At 38.8% G+C, this 27,035-nt stretch overlaps 1 protein-coding gene across 1 annotated transcript in view; it reads right to left on the minus strand.

Annotated features, from left to right (window-relative positions):
• TUSC3 (tumor suppressor candidate 3) overlaps nt 1-27,035 on the minus strand; it is a 115,252-nt gene that overhangs the window by 65,691 nt on the left and 22,526 nt on the right. The window contains exon 2 of the mRNA XM_024562657.4: nt 21,980-22,149. Within this exon, the coding sequence (XP_024418425.2) occupies nt 21,980-22,149 (170 nt within the window). The remainder of the gene's footprint in view (nt 1-21,979; nt 22,150-27,035) is intronic.

Raw genomic sequence — 27,035 nt, forward strand, 5'->3', positions numbered from 1 at the left:
TTCATACACTCATTAATTCACTCCCCAAATATACATTAGTGCCAACAATGTGTCAAGTAGTGCAGGTGTGAACATTATGTGCAAAGTCCCTGATCTCAAGGAGAAAAAATGTCAGCAAGAAAGAGAGGCCTCACACAAGTAAACACAAAATTTCAGGTAAGTACTCTGAAGAAAATAATACAGTGTGATAAAGAGTATTGATTTTCTTTGGATAAATTCCCAGCAGTGGAATTGGTGGGTCACAAGGCAGTTCCATTTTTAGTTTTTTGAAGTAATTCCATACTGCTTTCCACAGTGGCCCCACCAATATACCTTCTCACCAAAAACCTCAAGACACTAGTTTGAAAGAATATATGTACTCCTGTGTTCATTGCAGTGTTATTTATGATCGCCAAGATCTGGAAACAGCCCAAGTGTGTATCAGTAGATGAGTGGATAAAATAGCTATGGTACATTTTCCCAATGGAATACTACTTGGCCATAAAAAGTGAAGAAGAAAATTTTACCCCTTGTGACAGCGTGGATGGACCTGGAGAACATTGCACTAAGTGAAATGAGCCAGTCAGAGAAAGACAAGTACCATGTGATTTCACTCATGTGGAATCTAATGAACAAACTGAACTAAGAGGCAAAATAGAGACAGACTCATAGAGAACAAGCTGACAGCTCTGGTGGGGTGGAGCAAAAAAGGAAAAACTCATGGACACAGACAACAGTGTGGTGATTGCAGAGAAGGTGAGATGGCTGGAGGTGGAAGAGGCTATGGGGGGATAAACGGTAATGGAAAAAAATTTTTTAAATGAACTATTTAAAAAAAGCATATTGATGAGTCAAAGAGAATGAATTCATTTTGCCTTTAAACTCCGTACTCCATATCATCCACTTTTTCAGCTTAACTTCCCAACAATCACTTTATCCTCTGTTCCAAAATCCTTAAAAGTTTCCCAACGCTGGTATCACAAAGACAATGGGCAGAATAGAAGACAAGATCCTCCCTTCCCTGGCCACAACTTGTATCTACTATTTACGTATCTATGAACAAACCATACTAGAAGGGCCTCTGCTTTTTGACATCCCATGTTCCTTCTTTAAGCATTAAATTCTTTCCTTAAAATGTCCTCCCTCCTTTCAAAAGCTTGCTGAAAAACTGCCTCTCCTTCAGAAGTCATTCAAATGTCTGTACCCACCGTACTTGTTGAGGCAAATACCTGGCGTGAAACCCCCTCACTGTGCGGGGCTGCTCAGCTTAGGCTCGCATCTGTACTGTTCTTGCAGTCTGCCTTTACACACCGACTGTTCAGTGGCTCGGACCCGGCACAGAAGAGGCATTTGATAGCGGTTTGGTGATGGTGGTGATGAATAACATACTTTCCTAAATAGTTGATATATCATTTACACCCTAGGCTGAATGTCACTGAATTAGAGACTCAGAACTCTGGAGAGTGTGACTAAAAGCTCACTTGGTTGTACTTAAGTCCCTGGATAGTGTCTCTTGTCACTTGCTTTACTTTTTTGGTGATCTTAGGAAGCAAAAAAGTAAACACTCTACGTCTAAGCAACATCACAAATGAATGCTCTTTGTCAAAGAAATAGTGATCATGACATGAAAGGTCGAAATGACTAAAGCATCATCTAACATCATGTTCTTAATGTCAACTTCATATGCAAAAGCAGAATCTAGATCTTAATCAATATTCATTCAGCATTTTCATATGTGCTGCAATAGTAAGAACGCATACCTCACGTCTCCACCTTTAAGATGCTTGTTAGAGAGAGGAACAGACACACACTAACACATAAATACAACACAGGTACTACAACAAGATCACAGCCCACGGGGACTACGTGGCATATGCAGGAGGATGAGATGGCAGTGCACTGGGCAGCTGGGTAATGTACGAATGTAAAACGTAAAAACACTCAGAAAACAATGAAAGGACTAAAATTGTAAGCAAGAAAGGACAGAAAGAGAATATTCAAGTAAAAAAATCAGGATAAACAAAGACTACCAAGTCTGAAATATGTATTATGCGCTCAAATAATAGAATATAAGTTTCATGTTAAAAAAATAAGGGACTGGAAACTTTCTTCTGGTAGAAAGATAAAAAGGACCTTGACTTTATTCTGCAAACTGAAAAATGATGAGTGTTTTGAAGAAAATGAATTATGCAAAATGCTAATTAAGAAAGCCATATCTGGCAACAGAGTGTATAATATATTGGAGGGAGAGAAAATAAATGTTTGCAAACGACTTAGAATGTTACTATAATGGTCTACTTGTGAAGACACAGGAAGGTATTTAAATAGACTATAAATGACAATACAACCTATTTCTTACATACTCTGCTTTAGAATCTAGAGGACTAAATTAACGAGCAAAATTTTTTACACAAGTTTCTTCTACTTAGGAATGCATTTAGCTGAAATAGAGAATTTCAGGGGAGCCAAGCAAATTACTTTTCAACACAAATAAAATACATAGAGAAAATTTAATACCGACAAGGTAAGTGGGGGCTTTCTTCCGTACGGATGCAATTCACTAGCAATAGGATCACTGAACAGACTTGTTTGTCATTAAAAATAACTCAGTGAGCCTGAGAAATACAAATTCCAACGTTGATGACATCTACTTAGAGTATCAAAGAAAGACCCATTAGAAAGGATGTGCCCCAGTAACATAAACTCTGCTCTCTAAAGTTAACCCCATTATCCTTATCCTCTCTGGGTCCTGCTTCTTAATGGCTAACAGGCGATAGAAGAATCCTAACGAGTGACAAACAGGAAGTTCACGGGATCCTTGCACAGGTCTATGTCAGCTTGGACCAATGAGCAAAGATATCACTTCAGACTTCACCGCCATCTACAATAAAATTGAAATCTGAAAACCACAAATGCTCCAAATATTTCAGCCAAATAAGTAATTTTCCAGCATTGTTTACGAAAAAAATCATTTTCTGTTTCGGCAGTTCACGAGAATATGAGAGGCCTCATTTCCTGACCTTTGGAACTGTTCTAACATGTTCACCTGCAGCCTGCAGAGGGCAGTCAAGTTGCACCGGAACATCCAGGGAGGCTTAGGCAGTAACTGCAGGCACAGCCCTGCTACCTCTGTTCCATTAAATCTTCCCATTTTTTATTATGGGGACAAGAAAAAAATACCACTTAATCCAAATGCTATAACTTTTATATTATAATCATTTTTAAAGGTTATGTGAAACTAAAAGGGATTAACTCATTTGTAGTTGTATATATTTAATATATTCTCATGAAGAATGTGATTTTTATCTTTAATGCCCTTGAAGAGATTTTTAAGAACTATAGTTTACCTTTTAATGTTAATCAAACTCCTATCAAGTAACAGATTTATACCAAAATTCCAAAGTATGCTTTTTATACTCATAAAGTTTGTTCGGCTTTTAAGTACAAAAAAGACTTTTTTTTATTTTCACCAAACCTTTATTGAAAAACATATTCACCATTTTGTTCCACTACCTTCTGCCACATTTCATGCAACTTCGTAATTCCATCTGCCCAAAACTTTTTATCTTTCTGAGCAAAGGCATCTGTTCCAGGTGCCTTTTGCAGTCTTCTAGGGAATTGAAATTGTTTCCAACAAAAGAATTTTGTAAAGACTGAAATAAATGGAAATGTGAAGATGCAATGCCTGGTGAATACTGTAGATGAATCAGAATTTCCCAGCCAAGCTGCAACAGTTTTTGCCTGGTCATCAAAGAAACATGCAGTCTTGCATTATCCTGATGGAAGATTGTGCATTTTCTGTTGACTGATTCTGGGTGCTTTTCAGTAAGTGCTGCTTTCAGTTGCTCTAATTGGAAACAGTACTCGTTGGAATTAATTGGTTGCTTTTCCAGAAGGAGCCCTTGATAGAGGACTCCCTTCCATCTTATACACATCACCTTCTTTGGATGAAGACCGGACTGGTATGGTTGGTGGTGGTTCATCTCACTGTCCCCCAAACTCTTCTGTTCCACATTATTGTGAAGTATCCAATTGTCATCACCCGTCACAATGGTTTTAAAAACAGAATGTTTTCATTACGTTTAAGTAGAGAATCACATGCAGTAATATAGTCAGGAAGGTTTATTTCTTGCTTAACTTATGTGGAACCCAAACATCAAAGCGATCACCATAACCAAGACGGTGCAAATGATTCCCAGTGCTTGATCTGGACATTCCGAGTGTGTTGGCTATCTCTCGAGTGGTATAACGTTGCTTGTTCTCAATGAATGTCTTGATCTGATCGCTGCTGGTGAAGCATCATCCAGTGAGAAATTTCTAGCATGAAACTTCACAAACCACTCTTGACACATTTGATCAGTCACAGTACCTTCTCTATACAATGCACAAATCATTTTTTTTTGCATTTTAGTTGTATTTTTACCTTTCTTGAAATAATAAAGCATAATATGCCAAAAATTGTTTATTTTCCTCCATCTTCAATATTAATATGACTACACAAAAATTCACCAATTTTGATGTTTCTTTAAATGCACAGTGATATGATAGCTGTCACAATACAATCTAACAAAATTGTTTCAAATGAAATTAAAGACAATTAAGCCATCTTATGAAAACATCTTAAAGACAACTAGAGCAGCCCTATTAAAAAAATGAATGAACGTTTTGGCCAACCTGCTATATTGCATCACAATTCCAAAGTATGTCTTCATGAAACCCCAAATTAATCAATTTCTGTAGATAGTGATATTTATATATAGAGAGAAAGATCTAGAATGAGCAGAACCAGCTATTACTTATGGTTCTGAAGAGAAAAAAACAAACAGACTGCTAACAGAACCCAAAGGAAGATTGTGCTCAGAGAGTGCTCTCTCTCCGGCTGTGCTACACTCACCCAGGACCCGACTGAATACAATGAAATATAAAAACAGACCCACTGCCTCTGAAGAGCAGAGAAGGCAACGGCTCACTACCACGCTATAACTGACTCTGCATAATTCACTACTTGGTAAGATAAAGAGGTTGTACTCATAATGCTCTGTATTTCCTATGCATCTATATTTTCCTTTATCAGACCTAAGCAGATACCCTTCCTGGGAAAACAACTCTAACATAAAATATGTGACTCAAATACTACCTTAAAGGAAAAAATGGATATGAATACAAGAGATACTAAATTGTATAAAACATGCATTGTTTCAACTCAGTTCATGAGTCAATAGATTTTTGTTCCCTTAAAAAGCATGGAATCACCAATGTACAAAAGCTTAAAGGTTGTACGCTGAGAAGACTGACATACAGTGTAGAAAACAAACTCATCCACTGTTCAGTTGGCAAATATTCTCATCTACTATGTATATACAATAAATATAAGGATTACGACATGTATCTGATGACTATTTGTGGAGCTAACAATAAAGCATTAAGAGGCGAATGAATGGATAAATAGATACAGTATTTGGAAAGGCTGAGAGTGAGCAAAAAGACACAGGCCCTTGCCTTAAGATACATCAGTCCATTAGGGAAACATTTATAATGTTAATAACAACAAAACAACAAATGAACAAGTTTAAAACAACGTACATCTTGTTGAAGATACTATGCCCAGGAATGATCATGATATTCAAAAATATTTGTTAAATAAATGAATTAATGCATTTATCACAAAACCTGACAAGTTGAAATTAGGAAAGCATTAACTCATACCTTAAATTCGGCAGGATTACTCGACAATTCTATGTGTTAGCTTCCGTGGTAAAGAGCCTGTAGAGAACTTTGTTGTAGACATAAGATTTAGAAACTGTGTCCCATGAGATGGAGATTAGATATTGCCCATTTAACCGAAAGCATCACCATCATCATAACACTTACTGACGTTCACTCACCATGGGCCAAGAACCCTTTAACCTACACGTACGTCATTTAACGTTCACAGAGCCACGTACAACAGGAACTAGTTCCGTCTGTTTCACATGAGCCCAGAAGTTCATCGACTTGTCTCTACCCTGTGGCCAGTGATTACTGGAGAGAGCAGAATTCAAGCTCAGACAGTAAGAGAGGTTTTAACACCACCTACAGTGATACACAAAGATGTGAACACAAACACAATTATCAAAGCGTTCTCCCCAGATCACTTGCACCGAAAATCTTCTGGGATACTTTTAATTTAGGACCTCAGCTTTTACAACAGTTTTAGGTTTACGACAGAATGAGAGGAAGGAACAGATTCCCCGTATACCCCATCCCCTCTCATGCACAGCCTCTCCCCTTATCCACACTGCTCACCAGAAAAGAGGCATTTCTTTACCGGGGTGGACTTCCACTGACACCTCGCATCACCCAAAGCCCAGAGTTTACCTTGGAGTTCACTCTTGGTGCAGGTTCTCTGGTTTGTACAAGATTATAATGACACACGTCCACCATTATAAGGTCTACGGAGTATTTTCACTGCCCTAAAAATCCTCTGCTATTAATCTCCCACCACTGACTCCTGACAACCAATGATCGCTATTGTCTCTGTAGTTCTACTTTTTTGGAATGTCATACAGCTGAAATTGTGTAATATGTAGCCATTTCACTTAGTAATATGCACTTAATGTTCTCCCATGTCTTTTCATGGTTTGATACTCATTTCCTTTTAGCACCAAATAATATTCCCTTGGTTTGATGCACCGGAGTTTACCTCTTCACCTACTGAAGTCATCTTGGTTGCTTTGGAGTTGTTGCCAATTATGAGTAAAACGGCTCTGAAAATGTGTGTGCAGTTATTGTATGGACACAAGTTTTCAGTTTCTGTGGATAAATAACGAGATGAATGATTGCTAGATCATATGGCAAGAGTATGTTTAGTTTTGTGAGAAAGCGTCTCCCAAAGAGGCTTCACCATCCTACATTCCCACCAGCGAGTGTGAAGGTGCCTGCTGCCCACACCCCTGTCTGGATTTGGTGCTGTTGGCTGTGTAGTGGTTTCTCACTGTCACTGTCATTTCTATCTCCCTGATGACATACAATGTAGAGCATTTTTCATATGCTGATTTTCCACTTTTGTATCTTCTTTGGAGAGGTGACTGTTAAGGTCTTTGGTAATTTTTTGAAATTGGGTTGTTGGTGTTCTTATTGTTGAGTTTGAAGAGTTCTTTGTATATTCTGGATAATGGCCCTTTATCAGGTGTGTCCTTTGCAAATATATTCTCCCAGTCTGTGGCTTTTAATTCTCTTATGACTGTCTTTTGCAGGGCAGAAAGTTTTCCTTAAATGAAGTCCAGCTTATCAGTGATTTCTTTCAAGGATTGTGGGGGTTTTTTGTCTGTTGTTGTATCGAGAAAGGCACCATCATGGCCAAGGCCATGTAGGTTTCCTCCTTTGTTACCTTCTAGGCATTTTAGAGTTTTGCATTTTATATTAGGTCTATGATCTCTTTTGACTTAACTTTTGTGAAAGGTGTAAGGCTCATTTTTTGGTATATGGGTGTCTAGATGTTTCATCACCTGTTGAAGAGACTACCTTTGTGCCCATTGCGTTGCCCTTGCTTCTTCCTCAAAGACCAGCTGACTATATTCACGGAGGTCTATTTCTGGGCTCTATCCTGTTCCATTGATTCATTCATCTACTGTTTCAAGAATGCCACTCTCTTGATTACTACAGCTTTATAGTGATTCTTGAAGTCAGGTAGCGTTACTTCTCCAACTTGGTTCTCCTCCTTCAGTATTGTGTTGGCTATGCTGGGCACTTTGCCTCCGTCCATAAACTTCCGACAGTCTGTCTGCATCCCTAAAAATCCATAGCTGGCTGGGATTTTGACTGGGACAGCACTGAATCTACAGACCAAGTTGGGAAGAACTGACATCTTGGCGATATTGAACATGGAGTAACTCTCCATTTACTTAGTTCTTTGATTTTATTCACTGGTTTTGTAGTTTTTTTCCTAATATGAATCTTTTACATATCATGTTAGAGTTACACCTTAGTATTTCATTTTTAGAGGTTCTGATGTAAACAGTACTGTTTTATTAACTCTATTTTATTCTTTTACTGTATTTTTATATTTTAGTGTGTGTTGGTTGGTTGGTTTGGCATTTATCCTGCTTGGTGTTCTCTGAGCTTTCGCAGTCTGTGATTTGGTGTCTGACATCTGACATTATTTGGGGAAAGTCTCGGTCATTATTGATTCAAATGTTTTTATTCTGTTGCTCTCTTCTCCTTCTGTCCTGCAGCCGTTGGATATGGTTGTTTTTCCAGTCTTTGTTCTCTTTGTTTTCAATTTTCAAGGATTCTCCTGATAAATCCCCTAGCTCAGAGATTCCTTCCCCAGCCATGCTCACCTACTAATAAGTTCTTCAAAGGCATTCTTTTCTGTTACAGTTCTTTATCTTTAGCATTTTTTTGGTTCTTTCTTAGGACTTCCCTCTCTCTGCTTATATTGCCCCCCATCCTTGAATGCTGTTTACTTTACCCATTAGAGCCCTTAGTATATTAATCATAGTTATTTCAAATTCCTGTTCTAATAATTCTAACCTCCCTGTTGTGTCTGGTTCTAATGCTTGCTCTGTCTCTTCAGATTGTATGCATTTTTGCCTTTTGATAAGTCTTGTACCTTTTTTTTTTTTTTTTGCCAACATGATATTTCAGGGGAAAGAGACTGCTATAAACAGGCCATTAGTGATGGAGTGGTGAGACAGGGAAAGGAGCAGCGTTCCACCATTCTGGGTTTAGGTCTCAGTCTTCTGGTGAGCCTATGCCTGGGGACAGTGAACTTCACAATTGTTTCTCACTTTTCCCCCCCCTCTCTTAGGTGGGACAGGATGGCTGGAGTAGGCTGGAGTGGGTACGTCCTTTCCCCTGCAGAGTGCTGAGTCAGGTGGAGTTAAGTATTTTCCTTCCCCAGCCGGCCGGGCTCTGATTAATTCCTCAGCATACCGGGGTCTGGGTAACTATTTGCCCAGAAGGCAAGCCTTCTTAAGAACAGTGCTCTGGCCATGGCTGGTGTGGCTCAGTGGACTGAGTGCCAGCCTGAGAGCCAAAGGGTCACTGCTTCGATTCCCAGTCAGGGCACATGCCGGGTTGAGGGCCAGGTCCCTGGTAGGGGGTGCGCGAGAGGCAACCCCACATCGATGTTTCTCTCCCTGTCTTTCTCCCTCCTTGCCCCTCTCTCTAGAAATAAATAAATATTTTAAAAAGGAACAGTGCTCCGCTGCATTTCAAAATGATTCCTTTCCCCCTCAAGGACTTTTCTCTGCCATCTGCTGCTGGAATCCGGTCGAGCCCCTGGAGTACATTTTACAATTCTATAGGGAGGGGCTCCCCATGAGTGGACCGCCCTGAAGGGTTTAGCTCTCACAGCTGTCCACACAGAGCTTCCAGTGGCTTATCGATGCCAGTCCAGGGCTTCCCGCCCCAGCCCCGGTTCCCACAGCGGCTTCCGCTTCTGTGTCTCTGCTCTGGTAAAGAGTGATGGCCTGTATTCACCGTCCTCTCCCAACTGGATCTCTGTGGGTCCAGAAACAGTTGGTTTTCAGTCTGTTCAACATTTTGCTTGTTGTTAGGATGGAGTGGCAACTTCTAAACAAGCTTGTTCATTATATGCAGAATTGGACTGAAAGTGAGTTATCTTTTTAAAATACGAATTCCTAAACACATTATCATGTTAAATTAGCCAGACCCTTCTACGGATGAGAATATGTTTTATCAGCTTTCCAAGTAAATTTGACACGTACAAAAGTATGAAAATAGCTGGAATAAATGAATACTGGAAAAAATGGAGAGGCTTCTTGGATAAAGTAATTTCATCTGATTCTGCAGTGTGCCCCCTACAAATTACACACACTAGTCTATGTTCAGAAAGGAAAGAAGGGTACAGAAGTATAATAATTTGGTGTAAAATAAAACAAATATAAAAATAACCATAAAACTCTCAATATAATTTCCAAATGTCATACTATGCTTATTAGCTTTTGTCCAAGTAGAAAGAATAGAGACAGCATTTGAAATCTGGACTGTGCACTGGCTCCACACTCAGTGGATGAACTTGGCAAAGTCACCGATACCTTCAGTTTATTTCTCCCTCCGTGGCCTGGCAACACTAGCAATCCCAGTCTCACTGATTTTTGGTGTTAAAAGCATCAGGTACACGCCCTTCTCAGGAGGGCGATCTCAGGTCTGCATGGTAACTGGTTTCTGCACCCTTTCATTACAGCCACTGTTGTCTGATAAATAAAAGCAGCAAGGCAAGTTCTCACTAGGTTTTACTGTCTTCAGAGACAAAGAAGGGACCAGTCTGAAGCTGTTTTACCTGACAGAGTGTTGGAATGTACGACTTCATTCCTGTGAGACCCAGCCTCCTGTGCATCTAAGAGAAATTATTTAGGGATGAACACCTGGGGCCATGATAAACACAAACCCTTACTTAACATGTCCAATGACTAACACTACAGGGTGGGAAAATGCAGGCTCACAGTTGTGAGTAGGTGGAGCACAGAGTTTATTCTTGTTTTATTGCTTATAAATTATTATGTTATTTTCCATACGAACGATTGTAAACCTACTTTGTCTCACCCTGCACTGTAAAATTAGGGCAATCAAGGACAAATGCTTAAAAATAACATGAATGTTATAGGAATTTGTGAACATATATTTATCTGTATGAATAATATTCCTAGCTTCAAGGTAAAATGTAGAAACTTTCATCTTCAGTTTGAATGCTTGAGAATAGCTATCAAGACTCTATATTCAAAAGTAATTATATTGTTTCAGTTGTAACCTTTATGAATAATGTAAGTTTAAAAAAATAAAATGCTATGTTCGAGCCTATTTACTTCTGCAACTGTAATAAGGAACTTTTCAATGTGTTTTTCTCCAATATGTAGTATTCACATTCATTTCATTCAATGAAATCCTAGGAAGTACTTGGAAATTGCAGAGCCCTCACCTGCATGTGGTCGAGCACTTACACATCATCATTATCCTCATACTGGTCCAACAGTTTCCCTTCAAAGAACTTTCTAACTTACGGTCAGGCTCCAAATTTTCCTACTAAGACTAAAACTCTACCCCCAAAATTACTGAGTTTCTGTAGAACAATGACAACTTAATAGTTTCTAAAAACTAACGAGGCTACAAGAAGAACAAACAAAACTGTTGATGCCTATAACATAACTAGGATAAAAACAGTAATACAGAAGGTAAAAGTATATAAAAGTGGAAAAATTATCATCTGTAACCACAGAAACACATGCAAGAACAGAAAGTAAGGTGGGAACTGTGGAAAAGGAAAAGAGGAGAAGAGAAATCCCATCGAGGTGGAATGCAAGGGGGAATGAAATCACCTCAGAGAGAAAAGATCTCACCTGAGTTGGGAAATCCCGGGAACAGGGCTGAGACGAGGTGGTAAGAACAGTGGCTGCTGGCCAGTACAAAGAAGGGGCTCTGATGTACACAGAACACACAGAGCAGCCTTTGCAGGGAGAGGGAGGGGACTTAAAGAGGCAGAAATGCAGGCCTTGGAGGCCTGGTGGCACAGTGAAAGGGGAGAGACAAGTCATGGAAAGTACAGGCTCTACCGAAACATGTAATTGTCTCAGAATCAAAGACACTCCCAGGAGGAAGGAAGGAAGGAAGGAAGGAAGGAAGGAAGGAAGGAAGGAAGGAAGGAAGGAAAGGGCCTCCTGTGTTCAACCTATTCCACTTCATAAACAGAAAAGGATACTTAAATGTAAAAACTACTAGGCTACTTAAAAGTCTAACCACACCTCCACATATAAACTACTATTTCTGGTCTTTCTAGGGAAGAAAAAAAAAAATTAAAGAGCAGCAAATAACCAGGAATATTCATACAAAGCTACTACAAGAAGAAAATAAAAGAATCCAAATTCTTCAATTAATGAAAAATTTTCCTAAAATACAACCATAAAAAAGAAAAATAAAACAGAATATTCCAACTTGAATTAAGTATAATTAAACAAGCATTTGAAGACATAAAATATCTCAAGAAAGTAAAAAAATCAAAATAGAAGTAATATACAGAAAGATGTCATGGGAAAGTTGAGACGCAGGAAACCAACAGAAGGAAGAAACAAAACAAAGCAAAACACCCAGTGCCAGCAGACGTGGCCACGGCGTTACAGGTACTCAAAGAACACAGATGACTGAAAATGTAATAAAGCACACTAAGAAAAGGAATTAAAAACAGGTAAGAAAATGAAAGTTAAAAGAAGGCAGAAGGGGTAATAGATATAAAAGACAAGAAAGATTAAACACATGGACAATTGGAACCCCATAACAGAAAAACAGAACAATGAAACAGACACACCGAGAAAACTTTCTGGAAATAAAACAAGACCTGTATCTACACATCAAAAGGCCCCACCTTGTATCTGGAGAACGTGACCCAGAGGAGTCAACTCCGAGACACAGTGCAGAAAAATTATTAGATTCTAATGAAAAATGCATGTTGCCTTCTAGGTAAAAAGGCAAATCACATGCAAAGGAAGAAAATGAAGCTGGCGTCAATTTCTCGAGAGCAGCAGATAAAACCTGCCGAGGCTCTGTGAGTGCACTCGGGACGCTCAGTGTCTCCAGCAGTCGGAGAAAAGCTGCTCTCTCTTCAGTCTCCGTCACCACAATGAAGGCCCGCGGCCTAGGTGGGCTCTTCAAATACCGAAGTAGGTGCATCCCCTGGTTTGAGGGGTCTTCTTCGACAGGTGCATAGAGCAACTCATAAATCAGAGTCCTTTGAGTCAGGATCAGGTTGGGCAGGCCGTGGCCTACGACCTGCCTTCGGGGCCATAAAAGCCTAAGGACCCATTCAAACTACCAGTCTTTTGGCTGATTATGTGGCTGACTGGGAACTATTATAGGAGAGGAACAGGAGTTGTCTTCCACTTATCAACAGTCATTTGAATTCTGGACACATGGCTACCAAGCACAAGTAAATACCTGACTTCCCTATTTTAGGAGTGGGTGATAAGGGAGAAGGGTCTAACAGACCTCACTGGCTAACGGAAGTGGTATCATTCAGGAAGGCAGCTGACCTGGGCAGGGCAGCCTGTCGGTTTTACATTAAAGAAAAACACAGTAAGCCTTTGGGGGAACACTTATCCCCCATCAGGAACTGAAACAAAGCCAGTGGCTCAGTGTGGCCCTCACTTCACAGAGGTTATCCTAAATGTCTAGGCCTGGTGGCCCGTTGCTTCTCCTGAGCTGAGATCTCAGGGTGTCTGATGGGGCGCTGTGGCGCCTTGGCCTCAGCAACCGCTGCGTGACGTCAGGGCAGAGGCAGCACTTGTGCACTGGGCAGAGCTCAAGGCAGCCCTCGGATTTCTGACCGTGACTCCCTCTGGCAAACAGTTTTCTACGGTTTTATTGACTTTTGACAATCGCCTAACTATACAAGGGGAGATGCCCCCCCAAAACAGAATTTACTTATAAAAAATTGTGTTTATTCTTACATGTTTAAACTTCAGTCACCTTCAAAATACTCTCCATTTGATGCAATACACCTATCGACACATTTTTTCCACTGCTCAGAACAGTTTATGAACTAGTGAATTTTCATGCCTTTTAGTGCTTCTGCCATTTTTTTGTTTCACCTCTTCCACATCGACAAAATGTTTCCTTTAAGGACTTTTCTCACCCGGGGAAACAAAAAACAAGTCGCTTGGGGTGAGAGCGGATAAATTCAGAGGAAGAGCATGGGGGTCATGCCGTTTTTGGTCAAAAACTACCGAACACTCAGCGTGGTGTGGGTAGGTGTGCTTGTAAACCACCCATCATGAAATGGGCAGATGCGTTGAAAGAAAGAGTCTTCAAAAAAAAATTCACTGAAGCCAAACGCAGCCTCTCACAACACCAGCTGGTGCACTGATACAGATGGGTTCCTAAAGTACTCACCTAGCAGGGGAATATAATTCTGGGGTTTTTTGGGGGGTCCCCCCTCATATGGACTTCAACTTGGAAGACTATATAACAGTCTGGCAGGTTAGAGGTACCCCTCTTTGAGGACATTGCTCCTTTGTGAAATATAATCATGCCTGCCAAGTGGTCACTAGTGGGTCACTGATGTAGATGCCTACAGCAAAGCCCCATCATCTGATGAGAGCAGTGGGAATCCAGCTGCCGAGGGAGCCAGCACTGCCCGGATCACCGGCACTGCTACCCGACTCCACCACCGTCACAGACGCTGCGAGGTATCTGCCACCACGGGCTGAAGACGATTTTAAGCAGAAGCTACAATGCAAACTGGACGTGGGACTCTTACCAAAACTCAGCCTATTTATTTTGTGGAGGAGGCCACATTAGTTAAAGGATTGTCCCCATCCACTTTTAGCAAATTGGCTTATGTTAGCCCATGATCTCCAGTCAGGGCTACTACTGGCACCTAAGACCATCAACACCCTTCCAGACTATGATGTCACTGTTGCAGTTAAACTATAAAGTTGGCTTGGAATATCTGGTTAAAACTAATGGAGGCTTGTTGTAACAGGTCAAATTAAGGGAGACTTGAACCATGAAGAATAATCATAATAACAGATCAGTAAATAAAACAAAAATCTTTGAGTTGAAATACTATACCCATCCTACCTTTTCCTACCTTACTTTTCTCTTTTGAGTACTCAAGGAATTAATGTAGAAGGGATGACAGAATTTTTAAAACACCATCAATTCACAATCACCAATATTAAGTTCAGGCAAAGATGATCAATGGACGCTACCATCCCTGGCTAAAATGGCAATGAGAAACAGGACAGTCACATGATCTAAGTACCCCTCCCATCCAGTCACCTTCCCCAATAACTTATTCCAAGGAAGAAAGACAGGCTTAAACAACACAGAGACGTGGTGATCATCACCCTAATAGCAGTGAAAGATTTGGGGTTATCCAATCTCAGCAAGAGACTAGGAAAACATTTAATACAGTGAGGTTATATCATATGCCTTCAACTTAAAAAATAATAAACTTCACTGAGCTCAGCAATGACCCTAGAGCATCCTTTATGTTAAACTGGTCATGGATTCAGTCAAGCCTGAAACAGTCCCACGTATCATCCAAGCCGGGCAAAGAACGTGTGAATGCCATGGGAGTTTGCCAGCCTTTGACAGAAGTGAAGCCTTTTGTTCACGGAGCCAGGCCTACTAGGGTGACAATAATTAAGGCCACAGAGAAATATTATCTAAGGAATAGAGGAAATGATAAGGGCTGTAGTCCCAAAACCATTTACCAAGCACTTACAAGAGCATTAAGTGATGTACAAGGGTAATTTTATCTATACACAATTTTCACCTTATGTGCTCACTTTAAAATCTAATCTCATAAGAATATGACCTTGCTTTAATGAAACAAAAGGCTGATGAGCTCTTTTCCACACAGTTTTTGTGGCCAGCTATCTCCAACTCACCAGTCCCTGTTATGCGATGCTACTCTGAATAAAAGCCTTTCATGATCTAATGAGTTTAATAAATGCTGGCTGATGGATCCCTGCCCTAAAAGATTAATACTCTTAATTAGAAACGCAAAAGCAAAATGCAAATTACAGTTCACAGGGTAAAGGCAATGATGAATGTGGACACTTAATAAAAGCATTAAACTATATTAGCTCTGGAGTCGCAAATCCCAGCCCTGACGGGTATTAGCTGTGACTTTGGATAAATCATAGAATCTCTCAGCTTTGATGTTCTCATCTATAAAATGGATTTTTTCAGACTTAACCTTTATAATAGTGAAAATGACATGAGCTTATATATATATGTCATATATGTGTCATATATATTAATATATGCATGACAACATAGAACTCCCAATATTCACGCATAGTAAACAATAACTTTATTTAGTTAGAGAAGGAAGGATGCTAGCCAGTTAACATGTAATATGTCAATCTAATAATTTATTCACCCTCCCTTTTAAAATGCTTTTACATGTATAATTACTAATTTTTTTCATTTAAGTCTGATAATATGTTAATCTCCAAGACTTCACCAAAACTTCAGTTATGCACGCATCCTGCTTTATTGTACATGTACTTTTTTATTTTCTTTCACCTGGACTTTTTTTCTTACATTTATTGATCCAGAGTAATAACCTCAGAAGAGGATATTTTGTTCTTAGAATTTTCTGTGACTTCTGCAAAAGATGAGTAACTGTGGCACAATACATCTAAAAGATTTGGCAATTATTGGTAATATTCTCCTTAGTACAGTTTGATAAAGGAAGTTGGAGCTAACACTTACGGGAGGGAAGTGAGAATTGTATCGAGTAGTCTTAATTAACAGCTTTATTTGGCCCAGGAGTATGATGTTAGCACTGAAGAAGGTGAGAATTAAATTCTGAAGTTTGTGTGAAGGAGGAACTGAAATGATTTGCTAAGAGGGCTTACAAGGAAGCCAATAGCTCATCAACAACCTAAAAGCAATGGAAAAATCTAAGTGTGAGTTAACTCTGGAAGAAAATGTCTTAAAGGAAAAAGCAGAAAACCTCACAAACAAAAGCACTAAGATTTTAAAAGTATAGCTATGAACTTTACAATGGTTCTACAGAATTATAAAAATTATAGCATTTTTATTTTAAAATGGCCCGAGAGACCACTGACACAGAAGGACCTAGGATTTAATTCAGGTTTAGAAAGGAAGAAAGGAAGGGAGGGAGGGATGCATGGACAGATGGATGGCTGCTATGGTAGGGCGTCTTTCTCAGTGAATCTACAACTACCGTTGAGGCTTAATTTAGAATGCAATAATACAATCTCAATGATTTTTCCCAACGCTCTTTACCTTTTCTTAGCTGAGATCTTTTTGATCCACTCCACCCACTATCATATAGATCAAAGTATTCTCTGGGTTCCGTAACAGTAGGTCACAGTAAGTCATTGTGGACTGCTCGTCCACAATGACTTAACAAATCCTCCTTTGAAATTTATATTACTCTGTAATACAAATTTGTCATCCGCGTCGAACAAACTCCATGGCATCCCTCTACTGGCTCACTTAATTTTCTTCCTCTCCAATTCGTTATCATCCTGAGTAATTTCAGCATATGTACGTGATTTAATCTAGATACTACCACTGCCTCACGGTTCCTCAAGCTTCTCCACAACATCAACAATCATCTAGGTTATACTTCAGTAATTATTTATCAAATAACCCTTTATGACAACTTCTAACTTTCAAGCCCACCCTGCTTATACACAAAATCTGTTCTTCGCTCCTGTGAAAATATAGCATAATTATATCACACCTAGTTTATCAGCTGTTCCCTGGCTTCCTCTCGCCCCCTATCCAACGCTGAGCCCACGGTCACACATTTCAAACATGCTCTCTCAATGGCACTCTTGAAACATTTGCCTACCCCATAAACCAAACATGTTAACCACTGAGAGTGTGTTCTTGCTCCTAAACTGCTTAGTACGGGGGCAGAAAATGACTTGATTCTACAGATTCCTCACTAGGAAGCTGGGAATTCTTAGTCTCAAAAGGGATCCCCAATGCTATATGATCATCCAACTAATCTTCCCATCCCAATTGCTCCTCAAGGAAAATAAATAAAAACTATGAATCATGAACCTGCTTCGTACCTTCCCTTTCTCCATACTGGTCTCATGCTAGAATTACCTAGGTCACAGTTTTGTAAATGTCACGGCCTTGGGCCCATCCCAAAACAATTTAATCAGCATGTGCGGGTATGGGAACCACATAGCTGCTCCACATTTTTTACTCACTTCTGAAGCTTCACCTGTTCTTTCTCTTTTCTCTTAACAACCCACGACCACCTCGATCCACCAATTATGTTAAGTTTCTCTAATAACTTCAATCATTTCTCTCATAAATCTAAAACTATTCTAAAATGTAAATTTTATTACAAAATAGGCTATAATAACAAACAAAAGTTATTTTGAGCTAAGTGTTATTTAAAAAATTAAGGGTCCACATTTAACAATTTATTTAACAACACAATGCTTTAAGTAACATATCACCTAAAGGATGTATGACTTCATCATAGTATATTTTGGTTAATGTTATCAGAATACATACAATTATATGTAACTGTGAAATAAATACTTTGATAATAAAGTATTTTTAGGATATACCTGCCAGAAATGCAATGATCAAACAAATATATTTCTTCATGTAGTGGTGAATATAGGAAATCAATGTATTCCATTTTTTGGAGCAAGCAAATGATTTTCCTAAAATACATATGGTATTATGGCATGCCCAGAGACATTCTGTATTTCTAGGAGAAACTGAACTCTTACACCAAAATGTCAATTAAGGTGGTATTTTTGCCTGCATAGGCCTTCACAGCACCCCTTAAGCCACATGGACCCCCTATCCACATGCACTAGCCCTATTCTACAACAGTCTTAATGAATGCCCTCTTGAGTACTGGTCCTCACACTTGGTAGGAGGGGAACCCAGCATCATCTGAAGTGCTGTTTTTCAAAATACTTTTGTCCACCATCTTCTCTACCCACTTCTGGCCATGCCTCAATATATACTCATTATTAGGTTGTGATAAGGTCCTTCTTGAAAATTTCAAGACACTGAAATTTCCCTTCTGCAAGCTCGCATGAATAAAACTGTTTGTTTTTTTTTTTCATTGACCCAGGTCACTGAAACTTCAGTTCCCCCTGAAGTTCAAAATGATTTAGAAAGCTAAATAAAGTCTCCATACAAATATGCGACATGCACAGTATGGATGCGCAGCCATCACACAAAAAAGCAATTGTTCTGGAAAAGAAATGGTGGTCAAGTGGTCAGCCAAGAAGAAACAGACAAGCTGAGATGTGCTTAAAACACTGAAGAAGTAGAATATGTAATTTAAAATCTCCTGAGAAAAAATCTCCAGGCCCAAATGGTTTTATTAGAGAAATCTTTCAAACATTTAAAGCAGTAGTAGCACAATCTTCTAAAATTTAATTTTTCACAATCTCGTCCAGAAAAATAAATGAGGAGGAAACATTTGCCAACTCACTTTATGAGGCCAATATTACTCGGGTACCAAAACTAGACAAAGACACATAAAAATGATAAGATCAATATGTATCATAAACTTAGATGCACAATTTTCAGTAAAATATTAGCAAATAGAATTCAGCAATATGTAAAACAAATAATATACTACAATTAAGTAGAATTTATTCCATATTGTAAGACTGGCCCAACATCTGAAAATCATTTAATGTAATCCATCATATCAACAAGCTAAAGCAGCAAAATCATATCAATACACACAAAAAACTGACAAAAGTCAACACCCATTCAGAATAAAAACTCTCTGAAAACTATGAAGAAAGAACTTCCTCAGCTTAATAAAAGACATTTATAAAAATCCTACTGTTATTTCATACTTGATGAAAGACTGAACATTTTCTCCCCAAGATCAGATCAAAATGAAAATGTAATACTTTTAGAAAAAAACATAGGAAGTAATTTGGGGATCTAGAGCTAAGCAAAGACTTCTTCAATCTGACAAGAAAAGGGAGAATTTTAAAAGCAGAAAGTGATAAATTGGACCTCATAAAAATTAAAATCTTCAAAGGACCCCATTTTGAGCATGAAAACAAAGGCATAGACTAGAAGAAAATATTTGAAAACCACATATCTGACAAAGAACTAGAATCTACAATATATAAAAACTTCTCAAAACTCAGTAAAAAAATCCAATTAGTAACTGGCAAAAGACATGAACAGATATTTTACTGAAGAGGATACGCAATGACAAATAAGCACAAGAAACAGTGTTCAACAAGAGAAATAAGCACATAAAAAGATCTTCAATACCATTAGTCATTAGATGTTGGGAACTGCCCTGCCTGGTTTCAGAAGCTGTAACCCCCCATGGCTAAGTCTGAGTAAGAAGACCTTGGAACCATAAGCCATTAAGGAAACAAAGCTTATCTTCCTTGTAGGGGCGCTGCCTCTGCCCCCTTTCACTTCACCCTGCTTGGCCCTGGGCAGATGACTGGTTAGCCAATGACAGGTAAGATTCCTCAAAGGAGGGACAACTTAAGACAGGCATGGTCACAAAGGGTCCCTCAGGGAAGGACTTGGGGGGATATAGAAAAAAGGGGTGATGGACCCTCACGCCTTGGCTTTGACATAGCTTGAGTCCTCATTCTGTCTGCAAGAAATCTCCTAATCTCTTGGCTGCCATACTTCCCCTGCTGGACTTAAGCCTGAAACCATGCCAGAGGTGGGTGCAGCCCTGTGCTGGAAAGGGTGGTTCCCTGGTGCCATCAGGCCTAAGAAAGAATGCATAAAATCCTGTGAAACCTCCTTTGCTAAGAATGCCCTCAATTTAAATGATAAGGGTCCAAGGATAAAATGAGTTTGTTTCCCAAAGTTTTATGGCCCTTTGGCTATCTGACCCTGACTCAAAATAAGCCCTCAGAGTTCTTTGAATGTTGTCTATTATTTGATCATTTCTGCCTGACAATGATTGATGAGCTTTACATGTATGCCCTGTATCCCTATGCAAATTAAACCAAATAAAAGCCCATTGAGGAACAGGCTCAAGGCCCTTCTCCTTTGATAGATCAGCCACCTTTCCTCCCCAAGCAGATCATGCCTTGGTAGACTTATTTTCATCCATGGTGGATGCGGGGGGATGGGAGGGCTCTGAGGGCGGAGCCCCCCCCACAATTAAGAGAAATGCAAAATACAACCACAATGAACTAGCACTCCATCCCTATCAAAATGGCTAAAATAAAGTAGTAACACCACCAAATGCTGGTAAGGACACATAAAAATCACCTCACTTATACACTGCTGGTGGCAATGCAGAATGACACAGCCACTCTGGAAAACACGTAGACGGTTTCTAATAGAGTTGAACATGCAACCACCATACAACCCAAGCACCACACTCTTGTGTTTATCCCAGAGAAACAAAACCTTAAGTTCACACACAAACCTGTACAAGAAATGCCGTAGCAGTTGAATTTGTAATAGCCAAAAACTAAAAATAATGTTGATGTACTTTAACAGATGGATGGTTAAAAAAAAACAACTGTCGTACATCCATGCTACGGAATATTACTCAGTAATAAAAAAAGAAGAAATTGTTGATAAATGCAACTACTTAGATGGATTTTGAGGGAATTATAAGAAGTAAATAAAAGCCAAATTGCAAAGATCCTACACGGTTATGATTCCATTTACGTTAACAGACTTGACAAAATACAGAATGGAGAACTAATTCTGGAGCTGGGGAGTGGAATGGATGTGGGAGGTGGTGATAAAGGGCAACAAGGAAGATTCTTATGGGGATGGAACTGTTCTGTATTTTGACGACAGCACTACCAACACCGTGCTTGTAATACTGTACTACAGTTACACAAGATGCTACCATTGTAGGACAATAAGTCCAAGGTATAGGATTTGTCTGTATTATTTCTTACAATTGCACACGAACCTACAATTATCTCAACATTTTTTAAAAAGTTTAAATCAAAAACAGCATGTATTCTACATGTATTATACTTTTACTTGTCCAAAATTTTGTTTAGTATGCTCCTACTAAAAACTATTTCATGCTCCCGAATCGTTTACTTCTACTTCACAGGAAGCAAGTTCTAATCACTGAAGGGATCTAAAACTAAATGGACTTCCTAGTAAGCACATCCTCTCTACTAAACTGTTAAAACAGATTATGTCTAAGGGGGCTCCTTCACTGTCTACAAGATATAATTAGATGAGCTACAAGGCAATATTCAAATGCAGTTCTATCACATTTTTTCCTTGGTATAGGACATAGAGGTAACAAATATTTTTCGTGATTATATGTGGAATTGGTCAATAAATATTTTACACAATTAAAGAATATTGGCCTCTCAATATCATTTTCTAGAATACAATGATTTTTAGCTCACTTTTAAATGCTCATAGTTATATGTGACTACAACGTTGAATAATTTTTTTGATTCTATGGTATACATTGATATTAAATCTAATGAAACAAATATGTAAGCATGAGATAGTAGTTTTTAAAAACTTTAAATGCATTGGTTACCTGCACACTGAGCACTGCCGCTGAGGCTGAAGGGCCGTGAACATTACAATCATAGAATAGTTTCGAGGGGGTGCCTTTATAAATTTTCGGAACTTATCGCCATTCATTCGGAAGATTGAGCGCCTGGAACTCCATTCCATCAGTTGTTCTACTTTTTCAGCTAAAAGATTCTGCAATTAAACATAGGAATTTAAATTTACACAGGGTTCAAGTCCTTCAGTTTGTATTTAGTATAAACAGAATCACGTGAGGTTATATTGTAGCTAACATTAACTTCGGTTAAAAGTCCTTGTTTTGGTAAATACATTCATTGTTAATTGACCTTATATGCATAAAATATTTCATTTTACTTTCCTTAATGATGTCAGAGCAGATATCAAAGGTAAAATAGACTTCCACCTCCAGAAAGATAAGATGCGATAGACATGCTCTTCCCTAATTCCTCCACTACAGACAGCTGAAAACCTTGGTCATCATATAAAAAATAAGCATAAGAAGGCTTGCAAAAGTGGAATCAAGGAGGAGGAGAGGCTACAGACCTCGGGACCTGAACATACATACCATGGCAGTGAGTTTGCTGGGTGGGTTTTTTTTTTGGGGGGGGGGGGCCTCATCTATTCTTGGCAATCCGAGAATTCCAATGGATATGGGCCAAAAAATAAAAATAAAAAACACCAAGAAAAGCCTGGTTTCCCTTTACAAGAGGATAAAAAAAGGGGGATGGGATGATAACAACGATAACTGCTCTGCTCTGCTCTAGCCAGACACCAGGTCCCACCACCACCCTCGCTAGCAAAGGCTGAACTTGATCTTAAACTGCCCTCTAAGTTTTAACAGGCGACAACAGGGAAGAATCTCATAAATACAAGAGGGAGGAATCTCATAAATACAAAGTGAGGGAAAGAAACTTATGCACAGTCTGCTGAATGGTTCTATTTACATTAAGGTCAAAAGAAGAAAAATTAATCTACTGTGCTTGAAATCAGCATGTACAGAAACCCACACAAAATGGAATATTTTTCAGTCTTCAAGGAGAAAGAAACCCTGACCTTTGTGACAATATGAATGAACTTGGAAAATATTACAAGAGAAATGAGCAAGACACAGAAAGATGAACATCGCATGATCTCATTTATGTGTGGAATCTAAAAAAAAAGAAAAAGAAATAATTGTTAAATTCATAGCAACAGAGAGTAAAATGATGTTTACCAAAAAGCTGCGGGGGAGGGGCAAAAGGGGAGATATTGATCACAGGATACAAACTTCCAGTTATCAGGTAGATCAGTTCTGGAAACTTAATGTACAGCATGATGACAATAATCAGACATTGCATACTTGAAATTTGCTAATGGAATAGTATTCTTTAGTATTTGCGCATTTAAAAAAGGTCACTATGGGAGGTGACAGACATGCTAATTAGTTGCACTGTGGTAATTACTTCACAACATATACATATCTGAAAACATTACATTGTATTCCTTAAATATCTAAAATTTTCACTTGTCAAAAATAAGTTAAATTTATTTAATAAACAAAAAATTAATTTAAAATATTAAGGGCTAAGGACTTTTGTTTTAGAAAGCTCTCTCAAGTTGGACAGTCGAGAGTGGATTGGAGGAGAGAATAGACAAAGAAGTTGGTTGAGAGGCAGCAGAACCCAGAGGAGAAGTAAAGAGATCCGAGAGCTACGCAGCATCCTTATCAACAGGACTTGGTGATCACACAGGAGTGGGATGGAGGAAGGAGTCAAAAATGGCATTAAAGTTTTGCTTTGAGCATGTGAGCGGGTAATTTTCTCACCAAGACAGGGGAACACAAGCAGGAGCACAAGTGCGTAAGACACTGAGTTCAGTTTTGGATATGCTGATTTGATGTGCCTGCCTGCTATTTAGGGGCAGGGACTTGTGGTCTGTTTACTCCTATACACCAGATGCCTAAAGTGGGCACTAGCACACAGCATACGTCAATAAGTATTTGCAGAATTGACAAATTATAGCATGCTAATTTTTTGAAAAGTAGTGTTCAAGAAGCACATTGACTTGTTTTAAATTTCCAATTACAGGTGACATTCAATATTGTATTAGTTTTAGGTTTACAGCATAGTGGTTAGACATATAACTTATGAAGTGATTCCCCCAATAAGTCTAGTAGTCACCTGGCACCACACATAGTTATTAGACTATTACTGACTATATTCCCTATGCTGTACTTTACATTTCCTTCCGTGAGTATTCTGTAACTGCCAATTTGTGCTTTTTAATCAAACTTCACCCTTTTCCCCCAGCCACCAACCCCACTCCTATCTGACAAACATCATTTATTCTCTGTGTCTATGAGTCTGCTTTGTTTTTGCTTTTTGGATTCCACATATAAGTGAAATCATATGGCATTTGTCTTTCTCTGTATGACTTTATTTAGCATAATCCCCTCTAGGTCCACCCATGTTGCTGCAAATGGTAAGATTTCATTCTTTTTATGGCCAAGTCACGTTCCACTGTATATATGTACCACATCTTCTTTATCCAGTCCTCTATCGATGGGCACTTAGGCTGCTTCCACATCTTGGCTATTGTAAACCATGCTGCAATGAACATGGGGATGCATATATTTTTTTAAATTAGTGTTTTCAATTTATACAGATCGATACCCAGAAGTGGAATTGCTGGGTCATATGGTAGTTCTATTTTTAAATTTAGGAAGCTCCATACTGTTTTCCACAGTGGCTGTACCAGTCTGCAATCCCATCAACAAGGCACGAGGGCTCCCTTTTCTCCACATCCTTACTAACACTTGTTGTTTGTTGATTTATTGATGATAGCCACACTGCCAGCCATGAGGTGATACCTCATTGAGGTTTTAATCTGCATTTCTCTGATCATTAGTATCATTGAGCATCTTTTCATCTCTCTACTGGCCATCTGCATGTTCTATTGCATAAATGTCTGCCCAGGGCCTCTGCCCATTTTTTAATTGGATTGCTTATTTATTTATTTATTCTCTTTTTTTGGTGTTACGTCGTATGAATCCTTTATAAAGTTTGGATATTAACCCCTTATTGGATGTATCATTGGTAGGTTGTCTTTCTGTTTTGTTTGTTGGTTTCCTTTGCTATGCAAAAACATTTTAGTTTAATGTATGTAGTCCATTTGTTTATTTTCCCCTTGCCTGAGGAGATATATCATATATAGCAAGATATAGATATATATATGACCAACATTACTAAAAGCAATGTCAGAGAGTTTATTGCCTATGTTTTCCTTTAGGAGTCCTACGGTTTCAGGTCTCACATTTAAATCTTTTGCCCACTTTGCGTTTACTCTTGTATATGGTGTAAGAAAGCAGTCCAGTCTCACTGTTTTGTATGTTACCTGTCCAGCTTCCACACCATTTACCGCAGACATTGTCTTTACTCCATTGTACATTCTTGCCTCCTTTGTCATGGATTATTTGACCATATAGGTGTGGGTCTATTTCTGGGCTCTCTGTTCTGTTCCATTGATCTACTCAACACAGTAGTGACTGTATATGACCGATCCACAGCTAACATCGTACTCCACAGTGAAAAGCTAAAAACATATTCCTTAGGAATAAGGAATAATGAATCAGGAATAAAGCAAGGATGTCCACTTTCACCACTTTTATGCAACATAGTCCTAGACATGGAATTCAGACAAGAAGAAATAAAAGGGATCCAAACTAGAAAGGAAGAAGTAAAACTGTCATTATTTGTAGATGACATGATACTGGATACAGAGAGCCCTAAAGATTACATCAAAAACTACTAGAGCTAATAAACTCATTCAGTCCAGTAACAGGCACAAAATATTCAGAAATCGGTTGAGTTTTTATATACCAGTAATGAAATATCAGAAATAAACAATCCCATCTGCAGTTGTATAAAAAATGAAACACCTAGGAATAAATTTAAATGAGGCACAAGTCCTGTACAGTGCGGAGACAATTATAAATGAGGAGATACCTCATTTATCTCCTACTTGGAACGGAATACCTAAGAATCAGTAATTTTCTTAACGTATTTCTTCCATAGTTCTAAGATGAAGACGAATTTGAGAAGCCACTGCTTTACTCAATCTCAGAAACATGGCACTTTTTTGTATCACCAGGCCTCGCATAAAAGAAACATGCACCTCACCCTTCTTCCTCTGGCACTTCTTAGTGAATTTCTCCTGTTCCACTGCAGCCAGCTCATGCAAGGATTCTTCCATCAAGGCACCGAGGGACTAGCAGGCCCTCCTTTGGAGAAACTCTACTAGACCACATACCACAATTACCATATCACATGGCTGTCTCTCCTAACACAGTCTCAGTTCCTCAGGGGCAAAAATCATGTCTTATGACCTTTGTAGCCCTAGATGCTTGAGAAGTCCAAAGGACATAATAGATACTGAAGCTGTATGTAACTGAAGTAGGAATTCTGCTACCCTTAAATTAGAAATGTTTAACTAATAATTTAGGAGATATTTCTAAATTCTCTCTACAAGAGCAATCTAAAGGTAGGGGAGAACCAGAAATATCTCTAATTGAGCTCTAGTAGTTTTTTGGGTTTTTTTTTTAAAGATTTTCTTTATTTTTAGAGAAAGGGGAAGGAGAAAGAGAGGTAGAGAAACATCAATGTATGGTTGCCTCTAGCATGCCCCCTACTGGGGACCTGGCCCGCAACCCAGGCATGTGTCCCGACTAGGAATCAAACTGGCAACCCTTTGATTTGCAGGCCCATGCTCAATCCCCTGGGCTACGCCAGCTATGGTGAGCTCTAGTAGTTTTAACATATTTAAATTTACTTTAAAATCACTAAAAGAGATTGGTATTGTATAAACACATGTCAGAGGCAAATTTCTAGGAGTTTAAATTTTATATACAAATTTATAAACTTCTAAAATAGGAATTAATCACGAAAGGAAATGCTTCTACTGTTTTTTTTTTTTTTTGGCGTATTCATTTCTGAACCTATTCCTATAATATACGAGGTTAGTTACTGTTATTCACTTTCCACCCACAGGGAGCAAAGTGATCAGCATTTGTATCACTTGTCTCA

Source organism: Desmodus rotundus, chromosome 13 (genome assembly GCF_022682495.2).
Source record: "Desmodus rotundus isolate HL8 chromosome 13, HLdesRot8A.1, whole genome shotgun sequence".
In the NCBI taxonomy this organism is placed as follows: Eukaryota; Metazoa; Chordata; class Mammalia; order Chiroptera; family Phyllostomidae; genus Desmodus; species Desmodus rotundus.